Raw genomic sequence first — 25,729 nt, 5'->3', positions numbered from 1 at the left:
AGTCTCTTCTCTGTGTGTGTCTGTGGGAGGGACCTGTCTCTCTGGACCTCTGTTGCTAGCCAACAGCCCAGTTTTTCTACTCTTGTGTTTGCTTAACTCCTCTTCCAGTCGTAAACTTTCATTAGAAATGTAGGCACCTTTTAAAGTGAAACTAAAACTCAACTTGACCTTTTCTTAACACACAGATACAGAAATACAAATCAAACTTAAACATTAAAGCTAAAACTCATTCCTAACATCCACAAATACCAATATAGCTTACTTAAACTATCTCTATTTCCTAACACTTCCCAGAAATAGTAGGGAAGCAAGGGCCTAGTGAGAAGGAGGAATTGAAGGAAATTAGTATTACTAAAACAATAGTGCTGGAGAAATTAATGGGACTGAAAGCCGATAAATCCCCAGGGTCCGATAATCCACATCCCAGGGTACTAAAGGAGGTGGCCATGGATGTGTTTGCTGTCATCTTCCAAAATTCTGTAGATTCTGGAACAATTCCAGCAGATTGGGAAAATGTAACCCCACTATTTCAAAAAGGAGGGAGGGAGAAAACAGTGAATTACAGACTGGTTAGCCTAACCTCAGGAATAGAGAAAATGCTAGAGTCTATCATAAAGGATGTGATAACAGGACACTTAGAAAATATCAACGGGATTAGGCAAAGTCAACATGGATTTATGAAAGGGAAATCATGTTTGACAAACCTACCAGAATTTTTTGAGGACATAACTAGCAGGATAAGGGAGAACCAGTGGTGTATTTGGATTTTCAGAAAGCTTTTGATAAAGTCCCACATAAGAGGTTAGTGTGTAAAATAAAAGCACATGGGATTGGGGGTAATATATTGGCATGGATTGAGAATTGGTTAGCAGACAGGAAATAGAGTCTTTTTCACAGTGGCAAGCAGTGACTAGTGGGGTATCACAGGGATCAATGTTTGGGCCCCAGCTATTCACAATATATATCAATGATTTGGTTGAGGGAACCAAATGTAACATTTCCAAGTTTGATGATGACACTAAACTTGGTGGGAATGTGAGTAATGAGAAGGGTGTTCAGAGGCTTCAAGGTGATTTAGACAGGTTGAGTGAGTGGGCAAATACATGGCAGATGCAGTAAAATGTGGATAAGTGTGAAGTTATCCACTTTGGTAGGAAAAACAGAATGGCAGAGTATTATTTAAATGGTGATAGATAAGCAAATGTTGATGTACAAAGGGACCTGGATGTCCTTGTACACCAATCATTGAATGTATGCATGCAGATGCAGCAAGCAGTTAAGAAGGCAAATGGTATGTTGGCCTTCATTGCAAGGGAACTTGAGTTCAGGAGCAAGGATGTCTTACTGCAACGGTACAGGGCCTTGGCGAAACCACACCTGGAGTGTTGTGCGCTGTTTTGGTCTCCTTATCTAAGAAAGGATATACTTGCCATTTAGGGAGTGCAGTGAAGGTTCACCAAACTGATTCTAAGGATTGTCGTATGAGATTAGGCGACTAGGCCTGTATTCACTGGAGTTTAGAAGAATGAGAGGAGATCTGATTGAAATATATAAACTTCTGACAAGGATGGACAGACTGGATGCAGGGATGATATTCCCTCTGGCTGGTGGTGGGGGGGGTCTAGAACAAGGAGTCATAGTCTCAGGATATGGGGTAGACTATTTAGGACGGAGATGAGGAGAAACTCCTTCACTCAGAGGGTGGCGAACCATGGAATTCTCTAGCAAAGAAGGCTGTGGAGGCCAAGTCACTGAATATATTTAAGAAGGAAATAGATAGATTTCTAGACTCTAAAGGCATCAAGGGGTATGGGGAAAGTGCAGGAGTACGGCGTTGAGATAGAGGATCAGCCATGATCATACTGAATGGCAGAGCAGGCTCGAAGGTCTGAATGACCTACTCCTGCTCCTATTTTCTATCGTTCTATGTTAACTGCTATAATCCCACTGTAACCATGACTGATTCTTGTTCTCACCTAGGGTCTCAGTTACACTAATTGTAAGCAAATGTAATTAATTTCTGTTACTTTTGTCACATTTTGTTTTCAGTCTCCTGGCACATATTTGGCAATATGGATAATCATTGATCTTATATCTTTTCTGCTGATTGTCTTAATATATCTTATACAAAGGTAAGGAACACTAATTATACCAGCCTGTAGCCACACTAGAAATGGTAACCTTGAGGCAGTAAATGATAAACACTGAATGCTCCCAGAGGTCTCTGTAAGAATGATTAATGTATGTATTGAACCTCAGCTGTTAAGATTGTGAAATTCAAATCCCAAGTGCAAATACTTTTTAATACCAGGATAAGTAGCTAGAAATCCCAACATTACAGAGCTTCAACTGAAGATTTTGGAAGTCCAGTTTTTCAAATTAGTTTTTTTCTATTTTTTTCCACTGTGAACTACTGCTTCAATGAGCAGAACATTCCCCCCGTTGGGGGGGAAGTTCAGGAGCGGACGCATGGAGGCATGCCTCCGATCTGCGCCCCCAATCGGGGCGCGCTGCCATTTTACGCGGGCGGGCCAATTAAGGCCCACCCAGCGTGACGTCCGCAACGAAGTGCTATGCGCTCCCTGTGCGGGCGGGGGGGATTCCCTGAGCCGAGAGTGCGAAAGAGTGCACTCATCTCCCTGAGGCTAAGTGCTGCCTCAGGGAGATCAGTCCCACAATAAAAAAAATCTTAAAAACAGAAAATAAAAATTTCCCTGATATGTCCCCTCATGTGACACTGTCACATGAATTGGGACATGTCCATCACTTTTAAATACACTTTTATTAAATTTTAAAAAACCTACATGAAACCTCATCCCGCCCGTGGATGAGGTTTTATGTTTTTTCCAATGCCCGTCAGGGCTCCCGGCCTGCCCGCCAACCTTAAGGTTGGATGGGCAGGTCCACTAATCACGTTAACTACTTTGTCAATGGCCTCAATAGGCCGTTGACAGGTCGGTGGGCGCACAGCTGATTCGGCTGAGCCCCCGCCGACCTGAAAATTGAAATGAGGTGGGATGACAACGGGAATTCCGCCTAATGTCATCCTGCATCATTTTACACGTCGGCGAGCGGGCCCTGCCCCCCGCTCGCAGACTGGGAAATCCTGGCTAATATCAACTTTTGTGCCTGCCCTCTTCCATTTTCCCTCTTGTCCTTCTACAAAGTCTGCAGTGGGAGTTCCATTGGAATTTCGGTATCAGTATCACTTACCTTGGCATTCGATGCCACCATATAATTTGCCTTTTTTATGGTCTTTCTACCTGCAACGTAACCTCTGAGGAGCTGAATCTCTATATCTGTCTGTTCTTCCAATCTTTTAAGTCTAATAATTTATGATATTTAATTTCAATACTTTTTTCAAAATGACTTACTTAACATTCCAGTGCAGAAACCTGCATCTGCCATCCATCTGCCCACTCTGCTAACCCATCTATGTCTGCATCTACTTGTCCACATAGATTATAAACTCCCAATTTGGTACAGCACAAACTTTAGTATTATTATTCTTGTGCCCTTGTGGTACATCTAGCCAGTTAATTCCTTGTTTGTTTCAGTGCCATAAGATTTGGCCATTTGTTCACCAATCATGCCAGCATTCTCTAAATCACAGAATAATTTTTTTTCAGAATCCTGAAATAAGAAACAGAGTTATAGCCCTAAGAATAATTTAGGATCATATTTGCTGCCCTGAATTCAACAAACTCAGCACAAACCAGAAATCAAATCTGGAACTTTCTGGTCTGTACAATTCAGTTCCACGCTACATAGAAACATAGGCCAGGATTTTTCCCTCATTGGGTGGGCTCGGCGGGAGCGGTTGGGAAGTTGACCACCACCCACGATTGGGGCCGGACTGTGATTTCACACTGGCAGGCCAATTAAGGCCAATTAATGTGACTCCGTCACATGAGCAGGGACATGTTAGAAATTAGGATGAAATTTTTAATTTTTTAAAAATTGCTGTTCGAAACCTCATCCCGCCTGTGGATGGGGTTTCTTAAAACGTACAAAGGCTGCTTGGCCTATTCACCTGCATGCCAGCTGTAAGGTTGGATGGGCAGAAAAAATTTCATTTAATTATATTGTTAATGGCCTTAATAGGCCTTTAATTATCGGCGGGCGTGCTGCCAGTTTCCGCGCGCGCCCGCCGACCGAAATATCGCGCGAGTCTGCGATGATGTTGGGACGCTCGCCCAACGTCATCGCACATCATTTTACGCTCAAGCAGATTGGGCGCACACCTGCCCGCTCAGCGAAAAATCCTTCCCAAAGACATAGAAACATTGAAAATTTATGGCTCAGTAGGAGGGCATTTGGCCTGTCATATGCAGTACATTTACCCATCGAGCCAGAAGGAGAACTAATGTGAGCAATTACAGGTGGGAATCCACATCCATTGTGCTATCTCTGTATGTTCCATTGCAGTGAGGTTTGAACCCTGATCATTCTACCTGTCACAAAATTCAGATGTTTATAAGAAAATAAATTACATATTAAACCTATTGATAGAAAGCATTACAGCTGCTACTGCCCTAACAGGCAACATATAGTTACCCCGAGAGCAATAAAATTCATTGCCATGCAGATAATAGGCATGCGTTTTCATTGCTGTACAAATATATTTAACTACTTCGTACAGAAGGTGCTAAATGATGGAACAGATTGCGATGTGAGCCAGAGGAGACTGATCATATAAGCCAAATTTAAAAGAAACCTGGATTGGTATCTGGAGAAAAAAATCGATAGGAGATTGATATCATAGAATATATTTCCAAGATGCTAGAACTGCCGGTCCTATACATTCCTGTATTAATGCCCTCTCCTATCCTATTGATGATAATTACCTCAAACTTTTCCCTCTTATTTATCTGCTGTACTGCTCCTGTCCTTGAGATACATATTCTCCAAGAGGGTGAGTTGGAAAGTGGTGCCCCATCACCACCGAAGGTGCCATTGTTCATAATGTCAGAAGTTGTAAAAAATTGTATAGTGTCATCTGGAATGTCCATGGAGTTCAGTAGATAGTGAACAAAAGTGAGGAATGTGGTCGATTTTCCTTCTCAAGTTCCATGGACAGGATTTTCAGGTCGTTGGGCAGGTGAGGTGGGCGGGCCTGGAAGCAGGTGGGAAACCAGCCGCCACCCGCGATCGACCCCTGACTGCGATTTCACGCTGGATGGCCAATTAACAGCCAGCCAGCGTGAAAGGTACACTGAAAAGCTCAGTGGTGCAGAGGTGGGAGAGGAAAAGGGTGAGCGCTGACGTCAGCGCGGGTGCGGTGGAGCACACAATGAAAGCTCCCTGAAGGCAGGGAGCTGAAGAATTTTAAAAACAAAAATAAAGATTATGAAATTCTGAAAAAAATGTCCCCACATAGGACTTACTCACCTGAACATGTAGATAATAAAAATTCTGTCAAAACATTTTTTTAAATTAATCTCGAAAACCTCATCCCAACCATGGATGAGGATTCCTCAAAAATCCAAAGGCTGCCTGACCAATTGGCCTGCCGCCAACCATGAGGTTGGACAGGCAGCAAAAAATTGCTCTTAATTAATACATTAATGGCCTTAATAGGCCTCTTAATTGACGGCAGGCTCACTGCTGACTCTCACGCGCGCCCAACCAAAATATCGCGCAAGCGCGCAATAACATCGGGACATTCACCCAACATCATCGCACGCTATCTTACGCACGATCGGGTCAGGCGCGCGCCCACCCGCGGGACATAAAATTCTGCCCCATGTGTGCTAGGTCAACTCTAGCATCCCTATCACAGTTCCAATTAAAATTGGCTTACCCAAAACACACCCTGGCCTTTCCTGGTTTATATGGTGCGTTCATACGTTGATCCATAGACAGAACTATTGAAACTCAAACTGAATAATATCAGAAAGGGAGGAAGTGTTTATAACACCAGTCTTTGTAGAACTCTTGCATGGTTAATGTCTATGGATATTGTTTAAGTGCTCAAAGATTAACACCTGTTTCCTTTTCCATAGATCAAAACACAGGAAGATACAAGGTAAAATAATTTTTATGGTGAGATGGCACAGATTGCCAGTGAACTAGGATGCAGAGTTATACTGCCAGCAGTGTTCATGCCCAGTATTTCCTAAATTGGAATCTCCTTAGTTAGATTCCACTTTGATTTTCTTGAGGATTTATTATTCCATATTATATATACGTGATCAGAATCCCATGATTAGATTTCAACCAATAGTTCAAGTCCAAGCATCCATCAATCTATAGGATAATTTCTGCATTCCTATGTTCCCACTAGGGAGCCAAGCTCACAGGTAGCAGAGGCCAGAAAATCAAACTAACGTTGTAGCCCCATCTTTAACCTATGCTCCTTTCAAGCATGGCTTCCCCATTTGGAACTCAGGATCATGGAATCTACCTTTATCCAAATCCTTGGTTAGATTTCAGCCTGCAAACCAATCCTTAGTATTCAATGTACAAATCAATTATATTCCATCCTTTAACTCACTCCTGTGTATTTGATACTCTGCATAAAATCCATCCAAATATCTTGATTGGATTCCAGTCTACAATTCACTCACAGGAATCTGTTATTGATCATGTTAAAAAAAACCATCCCCCACTCCCAAAAGCATTGACTGCATTCCACCTATAAGCCTGGTGAATTGTATATTGAAAGAACTATCCAATTAGTCCCACTCCCTCTGCTCTTGCCCCATAGCTCTGCCTATTTTTTCCATTTCAAGCATATCTCCAATTCTCTTTTCAAACTATTTGATCCACTTTCATCATTCTTTCAAATAATGCATTCCAAATCATAACAACTCAGTGTAAAAAAAACTATGTTCTCAATTCTGCTTCTTTTGCCAATCACCTTAAATCTGTGTCTTCTGGTTACTGACCCTTCTCCCAATGGCAATAGTTTCTCCTTATTTACTCTTTCAAAATTCTTTGCAATTTTGACAGCTTTATTAAATTACTCCTGAATCTTGTATGCTGTAGTAATTGGAAAATAAATCAAAAAGTAAGTTTTGTAACAAACAGAAAGAAACCAGCTGGCAAGCATGGACAAATGTGGCATTTCTAAAGAAACAGGGCCAAGATCTCATTGGAGAAAGTGGAACAAAATCAGTACTCATTAGCAATGAATACACTTTTCTGGAGAAATAATTGTGATCAACATTGAAATCTAAATTAAGTTCTCCCATTGGTTGATAAATAACCAACACCTTGAACCAAGAGATAAAAACAAAAAGCTAAAAGCTACTGCGGATGCTGGAAATCCAAAACAAAAACAGAATTACCTGGAAAAACACAGCAGGTCTGGCAGCATCGGTGGAGAAGAAAACAGTTGACGTTTCGAGTCCTCATGACCCTTCAGCAGAACTGAAGTATAGTTAGGAGAGAGGTGAAATATAAGCTGGTCTCTCCCCTTGTCCAGTCCCTTCCCACCTACATCCGTGATTCCTCTGACACCTTACGTCACATCAACAATTTCCAGTTCCGTGGCCCCAACCGCTTCCTCTTCACCATGGATGTCCAATCCCTCTACACCTTCATCCCCCACCAGGATGGTCTGAGGGCCCTTAGCTTCTTCCTTGAACAGAGGCCCGAACAATCCCCATCCACCACTACTCTCCTCTGTCTGGCTGAACTTGTTCTCACACTGAACAATTTCTCCTTTAACTCCTCTCACTTCCTCCAAATAAAAGGTGTGGCTATGGGTACCCACATGGGCCCCAGCTATGCCTGTCTCTTTATGGGGTATGTGGAACATTCCTTGTTCCAGTCCTACTCCGGCCCCCTCCCACAACTCTTTCTCCGGTACATCGATGATTACTTCGGTGCTGCTTCATGCTCTCGTCGGGACCTGGAAAAATTCATTAATTTTGCTTCCAATCTCCACCCCTCCATCATTTTCACATGGTCCGTCTCTGACACTTCTCTTCCCTTCCTTGACCTCTCTGTCTCAATTTCTGATGATAGACTGTCCACCAATATCCATTACAAGCCTACCGACTCCCACAGCTACCTCGACTCCAGCTCCTCACACCCCGCTTCCTGTAAGGACTCCATCCCATTCTCTCAGTTCCTTCGCCTCCGTCGCATCTGTTCTGATGACGCTACCTTCAAAAACAGCTCCTCTGACATGTCCTCCTTCTTCCCTAACCGAGGTTTTCCACCCACGGTCATTGACAGGGCCCTCAGCCGTGTCCAGCCCATATCCCGCACATCCGCCCTCACGCCTTCTCCTCCCTCCCAGAAACATGATAGGGTCCCCCTTGTCCTCATTTATCACCCCACCAGCCTCCGCATTCAAAGGATCATCCTCCGCCATTTCCGCCAACTCCAGCATGATGCCACCACCAAACACATCTTCCCTTCACCCCCCCTGGGGGCATTCCGTAGGGATCGTTCCCTCCGGGACATCCTGGTCCACTCCTCCATCACCCTCTACTCCTCAACCCCCACCTATGGCACCTCCCCATGCCCACGCAGAAGATGCAACACCTGCCCCTTCACTTCCTCTTTCCTCACCGTCCAAGGGCCCAAACACTCCTTTCAAGTGAAGCAGCATTTCACTTGCATTTCCCCTAACTTAGTCTACTGCATTCGTTGCTCCCAATGCGGTCTCCTCTACATTGGAGAGACCAAACGCAAACTGGGCGACCGCTTTGCAGAACACCTGCGGTCTGTCCGCAAGAAAGACCCAAACCTCCCTGTCGCTTGCCATTTTAACACTCCACCCTGATCTCTTGCCCACATGTCTGTCCTTGGCTTGCTGCATTGTTCCAGTGAAGCCCAATGCAAACTGGAGGAACAGCACCTCATCTTCCGACTAGGCACTTTATAGCCTTCCAGGCTGAATATTGAATTCAACAACTTTAGATCTTAAACTCACTCTCCCCCCATCCCCACCCAGTTTCTTCCCCCTCCCTTTTTTTTTCAATAATTTATATAGATTCTTCTTTTCCCACCTATTTCCATTATTTTTAAATCTATAACTGTAATACCCCGTCGTCAGTCTTTCCACCCCACCCCCACTAGAGCTGTACCTTGAGTATCCTGCCATCCATTCTTAATTAGCACTTTTCTTAGATAATATCACCACCTTCAACATCTCTTTGATCCTTTTGTCTGTGACATCTTTTGATTATCTGCTCCTATCACTGCTTGCTTATCCCTACAACCACCCCACCCTCAACTTCTCTCTCCCCCCCCGCCCCCCACCTTAGACCAGCTTATATTTCACCTCTCTCCTAACTATACTTCAGTTCTGCTGAAGGGTCATGAGGACTCGAAACGTCAACTGTTTTCTTCTCCACCGATGCTGCCAGACCTGCTGAGTTTTTCCAGGTAATTCTGTTTTTACCTTGAACCAATCACTAACCTAAAACACTAGTATGCAGCACCAGTCTATCAGACAAAAGTCGAATTTTGGGAAATCCAGCCCATCTCATGGGGAGAAACTAGCTGAGTTCCCACAGCCCCTTGCCCCCCTCCCCCCAACACTCTATTGCTGAGGTAGAAATCGATTGCTGGCCCTCCACCACTGAGGAAAAAAACTGTAAACCACTATTTGATGAAGTATTAATCTATCATCACAATTTTCACATTCCCCCATTAGGCAATAATTTGTCATACCCCCTCCCCACCACCTTCACAAGCTAAAAGCACAAGTTGCTCTCCACTACCCTGTTAAAGCAAAATACACATGCAACCCTCCATCTCTCAGCTGAGGAAAAATTAATAACCTGGCTGTCTCTCAACCACCCACACACCTAGAAAGGGCAAATATTCTTGCTCCTTCCCATCACCTCCATGTGACTTTTCCAGTCAGCCTCTCTCCCTTCCCTCCATCTTCTCTCCCCACCATTATTCTCCTCTCCTTCTCACTCCTTGCATCACTGTATCCTCTGCTGTTCCTCACCTCTTCTCCCTCCTCTATCCCTCCACTTCCCTCTTTCTTCCCTCCAAAGCTCCTGTCCTCCTTTGTCCATCTCTCACCCTTTCAGCATTCCCTTTTCTCTTCTCCCTCTCCTATCATATTCACCCCTTTCTCTCTCTACTACTCTCCTCATCTTGTCCCCTCCCACCTTATCACCATGTCTTTTTCCTCCCTCCTTCTTCCGTCTCCAATCGAAGTTTCCAGCATTTTGTAATTTCTTAAGATTCTGTCTTTGGATTTTTGGACTCGCTGAGACAGAAGCAGTCTCGTGTCCCAATCGAAAATTAGATAAGTTAAAATCTATTTAAATACCTAAAAAAAATTACATGTTTTAGAGTTCGCTCTTTGTAAGTAATAGAATACATTGTCTTACTTGTTTAGTGTTATCTTGTTGTCCTGTGTGTATATGTGTCTTATTTTTATTTCCTACTGCACTTGTTCTTGTCTCTACTGTTTGCACTGTTTCATTGCCGTTACCATTGTACCCTTTCTCCAGGTATTCTTTTCAATATTCATTTGAGGGGAAACTAGATAAGTGTAGGTAGAATGGAATAGGAAAAGAATACGCTGATAGGGTTAGAAGAGAGGTAGGAGGTGGTTCAGGTGGAACATAAACTCTGGCATTGACCATTTGAAGCAAATGACCTATTTCTGTGCAGTAAATGTTATGCAATATCATTCTCTCTGCTGTCCCTATTACTATTCATTTCCTGATGTGGGTCTTACCATTAGCACTCTCCTCTCCACCTCTTGTATTACTTTGCTTTCTCCACTCCTCGTTCATCATTTTGTGACTTCGCGCTCTTCTCTTGTTCTGTTCTTTTACTTCCTTCCTTTTCTCACTTCGCTCATCCTCCTTTGTTCCTTTACCCTTTATTAACCCTTCTTTCCTCTCATCCCCTACCCTTACTGTTGCCTCTCCTCCCTCACTACATCCTTCTTCCTCTCCCTTCACCATTTCCCTCTTCCTCTTCCCTTCTTGTTGCTCTTTTCTCCTTCGCTATTTCCATCTTCCTCCTGTCCCACCAGTGCCTGATCTCCATTTCATTCTCTTCAATCTCTTAGGTTAACCTAACATACTTGGATGCCTCACTATTTCCTTGTTCATCTCTCTCATCATCCTCTTCCCTCACTGTTACCCCGAACATGTTCCTCTTCCTTCCCTTTTCTCCCTTCATCATCATCATCCTTGACCTCGTGCCCTCACCATTTCCCAATTAATTGCTCCTTTCAATTAGCTGCCCTTTCTTCCCTCAATATACCCTCTTTTGGCTTTTGCAGTGCTAGCTGATTGTTCTTTGAAATTGGGAAGCCGGTTGTTCATTTTTCAAAGTGCTCAGTGTGCTGATTACTCAGCAGGATAGTTATGAGCATGATGAGCACTTTATAGAGTGACCCAGCTGTGAAGAGATGCCAGCAAAGCCATCAGAGATTAGAGATAGGGGAGCAATTCTCATGCCCTTACCATCCTATTTCCACCTAAATTTAAGTACAGTAGTGGAAACAAAATTACAAGTAGAATTGAAGATTTTGCTTACCACTTATTGCCCACTTACTCTCATTTTCAGGTGAATCTCAATCTTATAAGCCAGAGCTTCTCCCAGAAACACGTGCGGGCCTCATTAGTAAATTTAAATCAGTATCAGATGATATACTTATGATCTTAGTGCAGTTTTTTGTCTCTGAATGCACGGCTACCACCAGTTCCTGATCTGCCCACAAACCAGAGGCGGTACAAGTTGAGGTGGCCATTTTGAGCAATATTTAAAGGGATCCTCAGCTGTTTGTAGGTAAAATATTAGAAATTTTGGGGGGCGGGGGCATTTTGTTGGTATTGTGATTTTTGCTACTTGAATGATTTTAATTTGCTTTTAGTTGCTATAGAACATTCTGAGCTCTAAAGGAGGTTCCAAGCAATGCACTTTTTGTTCTTCACCAGGTTCCTTCTGGCAAAGGATGAGAAGCAGCAGGAGCAAGGATCAAAGAGAATTGCAGAGAGTTCAAATAGAAGCAGTCATGCTCACAGAAATCCTTAACCGCCCAACAGAGTTTATGACCTGATTTTTCATCCTCAAGGCGGGTAGCGGGAGTTGGGAAAATTCCCAGCTCAGCCTGCTCACCTTGGAAGAAAGCGCCCACAAAGATGGGATCTTCATTCTCAGGGGGTGGGTGCAAGCTGGAGTCAGGCCAGCTGACCTGGAAAGAAGTTTGGATGCAGTAATGGGCTGATGGGTGCCAAGGCGGGCTGTTTAAAAGGCCTTCCTCAGTGCTGTGGGACTTAGTACTAGTTAAAATAAAAACACCAAAGGCCCTCCAGCCCTCACCCTTCACACCCCACACATTCCCATACCCCATCCATGCCACTTCATGTCCACGTCAGGCTATATTCCCCACTCACCACCACACCCCCCCCCCCACCCCCCCAATGGCTCCGCATGCCACCAATGCCAAGCTATATCCCTCCACTCACCCCTGGATGGTCCCTCATACCCCCTGTGCCAAGCTATGACACTCTAACCGCTCCAATGCCAAACTACAGCACTTCCATGCCCATTGATCCACTATACATTGTCTAGAACCAAGCCCTAAAAAAAATATCATTCATTCATTAATTTCCACTATGTTGAAAAATAGTCATTTCACTGCAAGTTAATAAAGTTATCAATCATCCAGACCACAAACCCTTGAAACACCCTAACCTTGTGTAAATGAACATTGTGAAACTGACCACAGGACCAGAGAGCTAGAGTTGTCAATCAAGCAGTGTTTTTCCCTGGGCACAGCTATTTCAACAAGTAATAGATGCCTGGGTTCTTAGCCAAGTCTCATTATGTCTGCTTGGCTGAGAGCCCAGACATCCAATACTCTTGTTGAAACAGCTGCACACCACAGAAAACATTGCTTGATTGTCAGCTCTGGCTCTCAAATCTCTGCAGTCGATTTCACAATGTTTGTTTAGACAAAGTTAAGTAGTTTCAAGGGTTTGTGGTTTCTGTTATTTACTTTAAAGGGTCTGGATGAATGACAAATTTAATTGCCTTGTGGTGAAATGACTTTTTTTTAAAACATAGTGGAAAGTCGTGACTTTTTTAAAGCTTTTTTTTTTACACATACTACTGTCACTACAGGGTTCATTGGTTCTGTACAGTGTATAGTGGGTCAGTGGAAAGAAATTGAAAGGAATACCTCCAATTCTTAGGCGATGCTTTGCTTCTCTCGAGAGAGTTGTCACCTCCTGCAACAATACCTACAAGAAGCTGCCACAGCTAGTACTACATTGCCTGTTACAGTCAAATTAACTGAATTTCTTTGCCTGCAGCTGCTTCCAGTCCGTTACAAGGAACTTCAGTAACATCGATCAGTCTTCAGTTCATGTGTGCTTTTAGCAGAGGATTTATGCCATGTTTACTATAGCAAGCACATTAATCACTTTCTCAATGAATACCTGAAGGCAGAAAGATAGCACTCTGAGTTTTTCACAGATTGCAAGGTTCCAGCAAGTAAAGGACGCCATTGACTGCGCCAAAGTTGCTCTACTGATTTATTCACAGAAGCCCACTTGCCTCATGGATCGCAAGGGCCTACACTCCATTTATGTAGAACTGGAGTATTATCATTAGCAGTGCATAATGCAGGTCTGTGCTTGCATTCCTGGAAGCTGCCATTTGGTTTTATATTGCAGCCCCCACCAACTCTCACTCTTTGTCCTTGCATAGTGTGAGAAGCTGACTACTTGAGGACAAGGATTACCTCTTAAACTCTTGCCTCACATCTCCTCTCAGGAAGTCACATTTAGCAGCCAAACTGCACTACAAATCAGGTCCATGGTCAACTAGAACCCTCACTGAGCAGATCAATGGATGCCCAGGCAATGATTCTGATGCCTGAACAAGTCATCCTGCAGTGTAGCCCACAAAGTCTCCTAAATGATAGTGGTGTTCTGCATGTTGTATTACTTTGCTCTGCATTGGGGTCAACACAAAGAGCTACTTGTTAAATCATCCTCTGCAGTGAGCTATTTCTGTCAATGTGTAATGGACTGGTTATAGCATCTAGATTATGCCTTCAATTAGTTCTCAATTGTCTTTAATTCATCGGTCATCTGGCATTGGTTCAGCTTCTTTGTGGCAACAAACAATCTTTCCTCTGCTATCATTCTTGGGCCCACCACTATACTGTCAGATTGCTCATACAGCATCATGTAATGGGTGAGCTAGAACTTACTGCAAAGCAAGAATTAAGCTGCTGTGTTTGGTTTCTGTCAAAAAAAAACTTTTTACCGTTTCATGAATTCTATATTGTTTCTCTGTTTCAGAGGTTAGGGTGGAAGAAAATTCTGAGGACATTATTCTGTGATTAAGCTTTGGAGGCAGCATTTCTCCATACTGCTGTAACTCATTGACTGCATGACATCATAGGGTCTGGGTAATGGCCTCTAAGAGTTGAAGTTCAAGGTCAATATTGTACCTACGTTTTTTGAAACCTTTATTTAAAAATAAATGAAATGTATCTGCCCTTCATCTCAGTGTGGGGTTTACATAACAAAATATGTGTCATTGTTTTTAATCCTAAAATCTAGGTCGTCCTCCTCTACCTGACAGAAGATCCCTCGGATATTCAGTCCCATTTCCCAATTACAAGTACACCCCAATCCAGCAGAACCAACTTCCCTCCCTGACAGTACACTCCAATGCTGCTTGACCCTTCCTTCCTGATAGCACTATCTGCGCACCTCCCTGCATCACGTGTCCATATTATAGCCACCCCACCTGCCCTCCCCACCCCCACCCCACCTGCCCTCCCCACCCCCACCCGCCCTCCCCACTCCCACCCCACCTGCCCTCCCCACTCCCACCCCACCCCCCCTCCGCCAGTAGTATTCCCTAACCATTCAGTGGCTGAATCTTCGAGGTTGGCTCTTATCTGCCTTCTGAAGTAGCAACCCACTCAGTTGTATCAAACTGTTAAAAAGAATAAGGGTGAGGGGCAGGAGGTTTAGGGGGGATGTGGGGAAAAACACTTTTGCCCAGAGGGTGGTGACGGTCTGGAATGCAGTGCCTGGTAGGGTGGTGGAGGTGGGTTGCCTCACAACCTTTAAAAACTACCTGGATGAGCACTTGGCACATCATAACATTCAAGGTATTGGCCAGGTGCTGGTAAATGGGGTTTGGGAGGTAGGTCAGGTGTTTCTCACGTGTCGGTGCAGACTCAATGGGCCAAAGGGCCTTTTCTGCACTGTGTTATGCTGTAAATAACAAGAACCACATAGACTGCAGTGGTTCAAGAAGATGGCACAACACTCCTTCTCAGGGCAACTAGGGAAGGACAATAAATGCCAGCCTTGCCAGTGAAGTAGGCCATCGGACATTTAAAGATGTAGTTCCATTCAGGGTCTTGCACATTGTGATGGTCTGCCACACTTTACATAACATAGTCCTTCAGAGAGATGTGGACCTTGAAGAGGGACAAGTGCTGGAATGACACAGTTCCTCGGAGCGGGAAAAGGCTGAAGAGGAGGAGGCTGAAGGTAGAGAGGAGAACATTGGTTATGCTTTGCAGAGAATTTGCCTGGGCCACCTCATGAGACAAAGAATTGATTGGGATGCAGGGACATGAAGGCCACTCTGATTCAGGCACGTTTCACCTGATCTCTACTTGCCTGTAGGACAGTTGGCTCTGGAAGTCACCTGAGGGAAAGAGTGAATCCATAATGCACACAGCTATGGCCTGAGTTTTCAGCTTGGTGGGTGGGCTCGATCAGCGGGCTTGGGAGCAGTCAGGAAACGGACCACCGACCGCGATCGGCCCCTGACTGCAATTTCATGTTGGCTGGCCAGTTAATGAAGCACACACTGAAAAGCTCAGCACTGCTGGGGTGGGGGCGGGAGGAGGGCAGTCGATGACTTCAACGCGGGTGCAGGCGAGCACCGACAGAAAGCTCCCTGAAGGCAGAGAGCTGCCTCAGGGAGCTGAAGACCCGAAACCCAGGAAATAAAGTTTTTAAAATCATGAAAAAAATGTCCAAGCATCACAATCAGGTACCTGAACATATAGATTATAAAAATGCTGCCCACAGATTTTTCATTTTATTTACTAACGGAAACCTCATCCTGCCCTTGGGTGAGATTTCATGAAAAATGTAAAGGCCGCCTGGCCGATTTGCCCATCCACCAACCATAAGATTGGATGGGCTACCTAAAATGACAGATAATTGCGCTTTTAATGGGCTTAATTGCCCTCTTAATTGTCGGCGGGCGCGCTTCCAATTTTTGCACGCACCCGCTAACTGAAATATCACACAAGTGCAGGATGACATCAGGATGCTCGCCCGATTTCATCTTGTGTGATTTCACACCCGATTAGGTTGGGCAGTGCCCGCCCAATCAGTGTAAAATTCAGCCCTATGAATACTTTCATTGTGCCCAACCTTGGATGAAATGTAAGTCTGCACCAGCCACACTGTCACTGAACACCAGCCTTTGTGTCATTCTCTCAGTTCTTCCTTTTTTGGCCATATTGTCATCTAAGAATGAAATCATAGAACTCTGAGTGCAAGCAACAAAATGTCCATTGTGTTAAGTACTCAAGAGTTAATACAATCTCAAAATATGACAACTTAAGTGACTTGGAGAGTGCAACAGATGCTACAGTGGCCTTTGATTGCAGCTGCTCCTATGGGATGCACCAGCTGTGGCTAGGGATGAAGCGGAGGCTTTTGTATGTGCATGCAGCTGAGATGCTCATGGCGATTGTCCTCAGCCTGTAGATGTCGGGGTTTCGGGGGTGGGGGGGGGACACCCGCTCTCTTGTGGTGTATGCTCTTTTCTCCTGCAAGATCAAGAGTGAGAGAATTAAGACAACGCTGCGCTCCAGCAGTACAATCACCTGAGATGATACAGTCTTCAGTGTTAAAAGCAAAATATTGCGGATGCAAGAAATATGAAATAAAAGCAGAAAATACTGGAAAAAACTCAGCAGATCTGGCTGCATCTGTGGAGAGAGAAACAGATTTAACGTTTCCAGTCCACATGACTCTTCTTCAGAACCATTTAGCTTAAACAGGCAAAACAAATCAAGTGTTGGGTCTGCAATTTCCACCACTCTCTAGAAAAGGTTGCTCCAACACAGGAATTCCCATACTGGATATTAGCCTATAGTATTTTATGACTGAACAGGAGAGAGAAACAGAGTTAATGGGTAGAATTTTCCCAGGCCGATGGAGGCGGGTTTCAGGGAGGGAGGGTCAGGCAATTACAAAAATTGACCTTGGGTCAGTATCCCCACGTGTTCTTTGCACCTTCCATCTCTCCCTAAGGCAAAACAAAAACAGAATTACCTGGAAAAACTCAGCAGGTCTGGCAGCATCGGCGGAGAAGAAAAGAGTCGACGTTTCGAGTCCTCACAACCCTTCAACAGAACTGAGAATAGTTAGGAGAGGGGTGAAATATAAGCTGGTTTAAGGTGGGGGGCAGGGGGGAGGGGAGAGAAGTTGAGGGTGGGGTAGTTGTAGGGACAAGCAAGCAGTGATAGGAGCAGATAATCAAAAGATGTCACAGACAAAAGGATCAAAGAGGTGTTGAAGGTGGTGATATTATCTAAGAAAATGTGCTAATTAAGAATGGATGGCAGGACACTCAAGGTACAGCTCTAGTGGGGATGGGGTGGAAAGACTGACAAGGTATTAGTTGTAGATTTTAAAATAATGGAAATAGATGGGAAAAGAAAAATCTATATAAATTATTGAAAAAAACAAAAGGGAGGGGGAAGAAATGGGGTGGGGATGGGGGGAGGGAGTTTAAGATCTAAAGTTGTTGAATTCAATATTCAGCCCGGAAGGCTGTAAAGTGCCTAGTCGGAAGATGAGGTTCTGTTCCTCCAGTTTGCGTTGGGCTTCACTGGAACAATGCAGCAAGCCAAGGACAGACATGTGGGCAAGAGAGCAGGGTGGAGTGTTAAAATGGCAAGCGACAGGGAGGTTTGGGTCTTTCTTGCGGACAGACCGCAGGTGTTCTGCAAAGCGGTCACCCAGTTTGCGTTTGGTCTCTCCAATGTAGAGGAGACCGCACTGGGAGCAACGAATGCAGTAGACTAAGTTAGGGGAAATGCAAGTGAAATGCTGCTTCACTTGAGAGGAGTGTTTGGGCCCTTGGACGGTGAGGAGAGAGGAAGTGAAGGGGCAGGTGTTGCATCTTCTGCGTGGGCATGGGGAGGTGCCATAGGTGGGGGTTGAGGAGTAGGGGGTGATGGAGGAGTGGACCAGGGTGTCCCGGAGGGAACGATTCCTACGGAATGCCGCCGGGGGGGGTGAAGGGAACATGTGTTTGGTGGTGGCATCATGCTGGAGTTGGCAGAGGATGATCCTTTGAATGCGGAGGCTGGTGGGGTGATAAGTGAGGACAAGGGGGACCCTATCATGTTTCTGGGAGGGAGGAGAAGGCGTGAGGGCGGATGCGCGGGAGATGGGCCGGACACGGTTGAGGGCCCTGTCAACGACCGTGGGTGGAAAACCTCAGTTAAGGAAGAAGGAGGACATGTCAGAGGAACTGTTTTTGAAGGTAACGTCATCAGAACAGATGCGACGGAGACGAAGGAACTGAGAGAATGGGATGGAGTCCTTACAGGAGGCGGGGTGTGAGGAGCTGTAGTCGAGGTAGCTGTGGGAGTCGGTAGGCTTGTAATGGATATTGGTGGACAGTCTATCATCAGAAATTGAGAGAGAGGTCAAGGAAGGGAAGGGAAGTGTCAGAGATGGACCATGTGGAAAATGATGGAGGGGTGGAGATTGGAAGCAAAATTAATAAATTTTTCCAAGTCCAGACGAGAGTATGAAGTCGCACTGAAGTAATCATCGATGTACCGGAGAAAGAGTTGTGGGAGGGGGCCGGAGTAGGACTGGAACAAGGAATGTTCCACATACCCCATAAAGAGACAGGCATAGCTGGGGCCCATGCGGGTACCCATAGCCACACCTTTTATTTGGAGGATGTTTTTATCTCCCTAAGGCAAGCTGGGAGTGAAGTGGGGAACTCTCATTGTTAGGCAATAAGTCAATTGAAGTAATCAAAATGGTAATTAAAAGCCATTTCACACTGGCAAAGTATTTTTCGAACTGTGCACAGGTCACACATTGTGTCAGCAATTTGGCAGGTTAAAGAAGATGAGTGCACAGCAGGAAATTGAGGCCAGAAACAGACATATTATCTATAAAAGGGAAAGACTGGCAAGCCTGATGTCAGCCACAGTCAAAGGCTTGCGCTGACAGGAACAAATCTTTGAGGCTAATCTCAGTAATTCTATGTGATACCATTTCTTTGAAATAACTTGGCGACCTCTAATGGGCTCTTGATCTTTTTGCCTGTGAGCTTACTTAGGGACTTTGGGTTCACATATTCCAAAGTAGGTTGAGTCACTGAGGAGGAATCGCAGCATCCTTCTGCTCAGCAACTACAATGGCAGAGGCAGCAACTGCAAGAGGAGCAGGATCTGCAGCACTCTACACAGGCACATGAAGCTTGATGAAGAGAGTATGGCTGCAGGGCAGCACCTAGAAGAAGGTGCCACCCTCAGCACAGGATCTATAGGGCCAAGGGTCAATTTCCTGGATCTTTCAGAGCAACAGTGCATCCATGGGCTGTGGCTGTTTTGTTAGGTTATTGCAGATCCGTGCATCCTCTTGGAGGAAGATCTAAGGCCAGTAAGACTAAGTGGCAACCTATTGCCTAGAGTGGTCAAGGTGACCTTAGTCTTTAAACAATTTTTTTGTGTCCATCTTATTCCAGGTCTCAGCTGCTGAGATCTGCAGAGTCTCTCAATCTGCAGCCCACAAGTCCACCAGCCAGGTGACAAATGCCTTGTTTGCAAAGGCAGCACAGTAAATTCAATTTGAAACGGCGTCAAGGCTGTGGGCTGTTGGGTTTGGCTCCCTGGTAGGATTTCCACAGGTCCAGGGCATGAGCACCCATGTGGTGATCAAGACTCCAAAGGAACAACTAGGTGTCTTTGTGAATTGGAAGGGATCCACTCCTTCAATTTGCAGCTGGTATGCAACCACTGAAGGAGGATAATACAAGTATCTGCAAAGTTTCCACGAAACTGCCATGAATCGTTCATTCCCTACATTGAATGTTCCTCCTCTGAGGACTGCACTGCCTCCTCCCTCATTTCTTTGGCAATGCACCAATGGGAGATGAAAGACATGTGTTAGTGCTGCGCACAGGTGAAATTGGTACGAATCCTATCATAGTGCTGACCATGAGATTGAATATATTGGTTGCAACAATTCAACATGAGTGCCAAGTCAGTGGCCATGTGGTGTTGTGATGTACACCCAGTCTCTGTGCCACCCATCTCTCCACTGGTAACAGCCTGCACTGCAGCCACACTACTTATTTCCAGGGCTTCACATTGCCTTCAGCCATCCCCACTTCTCCCAGGTGTCATGAGATCTCTTTTGCAATGAAAAAAGGCAGAAAGTGAGGAGTGAAGTGTTTGCTTAGGAAGGAGCTACAAGATGTGAGAAGGTCAGTACGTTGAAATAAGTATTTATGCTGTCTGTGGAGATGGAGAGTTAAGGAGGAGCCTGGGGAGACATTCTTGTGTGGCTGCAAATTGTGTGCCTCAGAGGACATTTGTGCTGAAGACTACTAAGAAAGTGAGAGATGATGGCTACCAGCCGACAGCTACAGAGCACTCACCTTGCTGGAACTCAAGTGGTCATTGAATCATTTCTGGCACCGATCCATGACCTCTGCACCACACTGCAGCTGCTCACCTCCTCAGTGACCTCTGGCCATGCCGCCTTCTGCATCCTCTGGAAAAATAATCTCTCTCTGTGCCCTCCCTGCTTTCAATATCACCTGCAGGGAAATATCCAGGAAGCAGGGAACAGCCCTTCCATGTGTCCCATCCATTCCTCATCACTTTCATGCCTATTACTGAGCAAACCAGGCCACACAGTGCTTTCACCGTGAGTGCTGCCAATGTCCTTTTAAATACTTTCATTCATGCTTCTGCACTTCATCCTGCCCATTCTTCCTAATTGGATGGCAAACTTGATGGTGGAGTCTAATTTGGACGGTTCCTGGAAACAGCAATTGGAAGGCCCGCTAATTAGGGATTCAGGTTCTCGACCCAGAAATGACCCTGTTGTTGCGTTAGAGACTAAAGTGGTAAGATTCCACCCAACGTTTCAGGTTCTCACTCCACATATGCTGCTGTGTATTTCCAACATTTGCTATTTTAATTGCTCTTGTATTTTATGGTTAAAGATATTAAAGATAAAGATAAAAGAAAGCATAATGTAGAGACAACCAAGCATCATATTATCGGGCATTGACATAGAGTATATTAGAGAAGAGCATCCTCAAATTGTTATAGGTCAGTGAGGATTAGGGTTGCTGACTCTGGTTGAATGTACTGCTAAAGATTTCATCACATGGTCTCCTGCCTTCAACTGCCCTAACCCCACTCTCTGCCATTGGCCACCCAACATGTCCATCCTCATGGCACAACACCTTCCCACAACAATTGGAAAATGAGAAGAATCTTCTATTCTGTCACTCAAACAGTCTTTTTTCCCATCTCCAATATGGTTATAACTAATAAATAAAATTGTTCAAAGAAATGAAACAACAACTTGAATTTATATAGAACAAAAGCAAAATACTGTGGATGCTGGAAATCTGAAATTAAAAAAAATGCTTGAAACACTCTGGCAGCATCTGTGCAGAGAAAAGCAATTAACATTTCAGGACAGTGATCTTTCTAATGGAAGACACCTGGCCAATCCAGGATTGTTGTCAAATCTAGTGAGCTATGGAGCTCTGTCATTTGGAGCATGGACCTGCAGCCAACTGGCAGTGTTGTCCTTGCTGTTATTCCTGTGGTTTATTCCTGGATGACACTGAAAGAAAGAGCTTTCACTTATACAGCACCTTATATGGCCTAGAGATGGCCAAAAGGACTTCACGGATAATGAAGTACTGTTGAAATGTAGTCACTACTGTACTGTAGGAATGGTGGCAACTAATTTGCATATGGCATGGTCCCACAAAAAGCAATGTGATAACAGATAAAAGCAAAATACTGCAGATGCTGGAAATCTGAAACAAAAACAGAAAATGCTGTAAAAACTCAGCTGGTCTGGCAGCAACTGTGGAGAGAGAAACAGAGTTAACATTTCGAGTCCATATAACCCTTCTTCAGAGCTCTGAAGAGTCATACTGACTTGAAACGTTGACACTGTTTCTCTCTCCACAGATGGAGAGTTTTTACAGCATGTTCTGTGAATGTGATAACAGCTGTTGATTGAGGAATAAATATTCGTTGTCACTAGGAGCCCCACAACCTTCCGAGATATCTGCACTCCTCTAATTCCTCTAATAAATATGCTGTAAACATTAGTTCCTCTGCCAAAATGAGGCATAATAAAAGAAGTTAAACAAATAAAAGACATAAAGGCTATTGAACAGCCACTTCTGATGAAGGGCTATGCCCAAACCGTTTACCTGCCTAAAACAAAAACAGACAAGTGAAGAGGGCACTCCACCATGCTGTGTTAACTCAATGTGCTAGATTGAGTGCCCTCTTTCCTTGCTTGGTTGATGCCCAATGACTACAAAGCTGATAAAAGCAGTATTTTTATTAAGAGCTACCATTTCACTGAGGAGGCTTCAGGCCAATCCACACCCAACAACCTGATCTGAAAATTCTGCTCATATTTTAACAGCTGTGCCAAATTCACCAAAGCAGCCGAGACAATCCACAACATTCTAAAACAATCAATAACATTCTAAATAAAACAACCCACAAATTAATTCACTCACTCTCCCAATGTTAACAGATCTTTTAAAAAATTTCAGGATCCCAGCGTGCATCTTTGCCAAAACCTAATCGGTTTTTCCTTGAGCCATATCCTTTCCCTGTACCAAGTTTTGTTGAAATCTATACATTGGTTTTTGAGGTACATTGTTTACAAACAGAGAAACAGGGGCAAAAACGTTACCTCCGGCCGGCTTCAGTGAAAAAAGTAACAAATGCAAGGGACACATTGGATCAGGTAGCATTCACCACCCTGGCTACAGTTGTTCAAGAAAGCATCCCATCACCACCTTCTCAAGGACAATTAGCGACGGGCAGCAATAAATGCTGGGCCTGCCAGCTTTGCTCAGAACCCAATAATGAAACACTGCATCTCCTGCCAATGCAAGATGTCCAGTGGGAGCCGTTCACCCAGTTTGTGAACGCTGCGGTGGGCGGGCAGTCACTGCACAGCGCCCCCTGCAGGGGCGGCTTCTGATTCCAGGGATCGGATTGGGAGAGAGGGAAGGCTTCTGATCCAGCCAGTGACGGCCACAATTGTGCTTGCAGATCCGGGGCTTGTTACTCCCAGCACAGCACATTTCAGCACCAACAGGCAGATGATGGAATACAAGCTTAATTACACACTGGTCCGAACTGGTCTTGTGTACCTTAAAATGGAACACCAGTGAATACCGGGAAATAACAGTACTGGTCCGAACTGTTTTTTCCTACTGGGACACCATCCCTTCTGCATCACTGTGCGGCTATGACAAGATGGTTTACTGGAAGAAAGGTACCTTCACAAAAGAATGGGGAAAAATACAAGAAAAGTGTTAAGGAAATTAAATGGAATAAAGAAAACTGTGGGACCCCGGAGAGATTCAACTGCCTGCACTGTAAAATTGCAATTCCAGGGTCAGCGAACACCGCGCATGCGCCCTGTTGCGCATTCCACCCTATAAAGATGGTTGCCGCGCATTCAACTGCGCATGCACGGCGTTGGCAGCAAACGCAGACATAATGAAGAAGGGAAGTCCCAAATTAGTATTCAGTTATGCCGCTTCCTTAGAATTGCTGACCGTTTCAAGCATTTTTTTGTTCGAGACTTTTCGTATCTGCTTCCCCGTTAACTTGGTTCTCTGGCTGCAGCTGTTCATTTAGCTCCTGTGGGTCCCAGGCACCTTCCTTTGCGGCTTGCATTAAACACAGCTCGTTTCCCTAGCAACCAAAGCCCATCCCATCCCGCTTTGCGCTTCGTCACATGATCAAAATGCGACGTGATGTCAGTGAGGGCGCGGCCTGTGATTGGCTGAGCCCGGTTTGAGGCAGTATTTGAATGTGCGTTTGGCTTGGCGGGCGGTTGGAGTGAATGGACCGGGGCGGAATCTAGGGACTTGGAGACTAAGCGCAGAACTTGCTTGTTAAGGCGGTTATTTCTGAGGTTAAGCGTCTGAGACAACGGGAGTAACTTGAAGGTGGGAGTTTGTACCCGCATTAATGGGAAGAAAAGGGTTGGCATGGGGAGCAGCCATCTCTGTGGGGTATGTATCGGCCCAGGCTGTAGGTCCTGGCGGAGTACAAGGCCCCAACTGAATCTTTTCATTCCACCACTTAATGTGCTGCCGGTAGTATTATACCTGGGGCAAACGCTAGTGGAAAGCTGTCTGCTCAGTGTTTATATTCGAGAAGGGAATGGCTCGATTACATTCAATCCAGTAGATTTGGGCTCATGATCCTGCTGCTGTTATGGGGAGAGGTTAGGGCGGTGGCGATTCCTCACTGATGTACGGTGACTTGGTCAAATTTTATTGTTGATTAATACGGATTGTACGAACATAAGAAATAGGAATGAGTAGGTAATTTGGCCCATTGAGCCTACTTTGCCTTTCAATAAGATCCTAGCTGATCTGATTGTGGCCTTAACGCTACCTTCCTGACTACGTCCTAAAAAAGGGAGACAATCCCCTGTCTAACTCGGCCTTGAATACATTCCATGACCCAACCTCCACTGCTCTCTGTGGAAGAGAATTCCAAAGATTGATGACTCTCTGAAAGAAGACATGCCTTTTCATCTGTCTTAGATGAAAGACCTCTTATTTTTATACTGGTTGTGGGAGTTTGACAGTGACTGCTTCAGTGGATGTAAAGAGCTTTGGGATGTCCTTCGGATTGTTGGTTGGGGCTTGCAATTTTCCCATGGAAGCCACAAGCACATAACTGCTGTTGTGCTGTGTTATGCTGATCTTAGGCTGTCCACATTTTAATTCCTCCATCTTGAAACATGATAGTCCATTTATTGCAATATCCAGCATTCATAGTTCATTCTAGGCTTTTTGCCTAAACTATTCCTGGCATTCTATTTTATATGTTAGCCATTTTTTTTTAACTTTCTGGCATTGATCCTAAATTTGTCAGGTACTAATTTCAATTTGCATGGACTTAGCACAGAAGCAGACTATTTGGCTCAACTTGTTCATATTGGTGTTTATGTTCCACTTGAGTTCTCTCCCATCTTTCCTTGTCTTAATCTATCAAACCTATATCTTTTTCCCTCTTCCTTTTCTAGCTTCCCCTTAAATGCACCTGTGCTATTTACTTCAACCACTCCCTCTAGTTGTGAATTTTTCATTCTCACCATTCTTTAGGTAAAGAAGTTTCTTATGAATTCCCTGTTGGATTTCTTGGTGACTACTATAATTCCTCACTAATGCTGTAGTTCCTGAAAAGTGCAATACAATGTTAAGTGAATTAGAATTTCCCATTATGGCCAGTGAAAAAGCTGTTCCGTAAGATGTTTCCTGCCATAAAAAACAAAATGTTAAACCTGTAAATTTAAATACTGTACATTGCTAAATTATTGTATTTGTAAATGAAAAACACTTTTTTAAAATAAAGTATGCTAACTCTTTCATCTTACCATCTGCTTGTCATCTCTTCCACTCGCTGCTTCTTCCACTCCTTGCCTGCCCTGATCCCTGACCCTCCACCTCA

At 44.5% G+C, this 25,729-nt stretch overlaps 2 protein-coding genes across 5 annotated transcripts in view; both read left to right on the top strand.

Moving 5' to 3' along the window:
* gdpd2 (glycerophosphodiester phosphodiesterase domain containing 2) overlaps positions 1–14,484 on the top strand; it is a 162,843-nt gene extending 148,359 nt beyond the window's left edge. For both annotated transcript variants that reach the window (XM_078546236.1, XM_078546235.1), the window contains exons 15-17: positions 2,050–2,132; positions 6,006–6,028; positions 14,253–14,484. In XM_078546236.1, coding sequence (XP_078402362.1) covers positions 2,050–2,132; positions 6,006–6,028; positions 14,253–14,293 — 147 coding nt within the window. In that variant the 3' untranslated portion in view covers positions 14,294–14,484. The remainder of the gene's footprint in view (positions 1–2,049; positions 2,133–6,005; positions 6,029–14,252) is intronic.
* Positions 14,485–23,417: 8,933 nt separating this feature from the next.
* The window catches only part of kif4 (kinesin family member 4), a 104,306-nt gene continuing 101,994 nt past the window's right edge, over positions 23,418–25,729 (top strand). For 2 of the 3 annotated variants that reach the window (XM_078546970.1, XM_078546968.1), the window contains exon 1: positions 24,066–24,213. The gene's annotated coding sequence lies outside the window, so the exon portion shown is untranslated. Of the gene's footprint in view, positions 23,532–24,065; positions 24,214–25,729 lie in introns of those variants that run through there. The other variant, XM_078546969.1, reaches the window with a different exon arrangement.

The sequence above is a fragment of the Cetorhinus maximus genome, chromosome 8 (assembly GCF_964194155.1).
Source record: "Cetorhinus maximus chromosome 8, sCetMax3.hap1.1, whole genome shotgun sequence".
Classification (NCBI taxonomy): Eukaryota; Metazoa; Chordata; class Chondrichthyes; order Lamniformes; family Cetorhinidae; genus Cetorhinus; species Cetorhinus maximus.
Note: the sequence above shows the minus strand (reverse complement) of the source record. Positions and strands in the feature narration are given on the sequence as shown.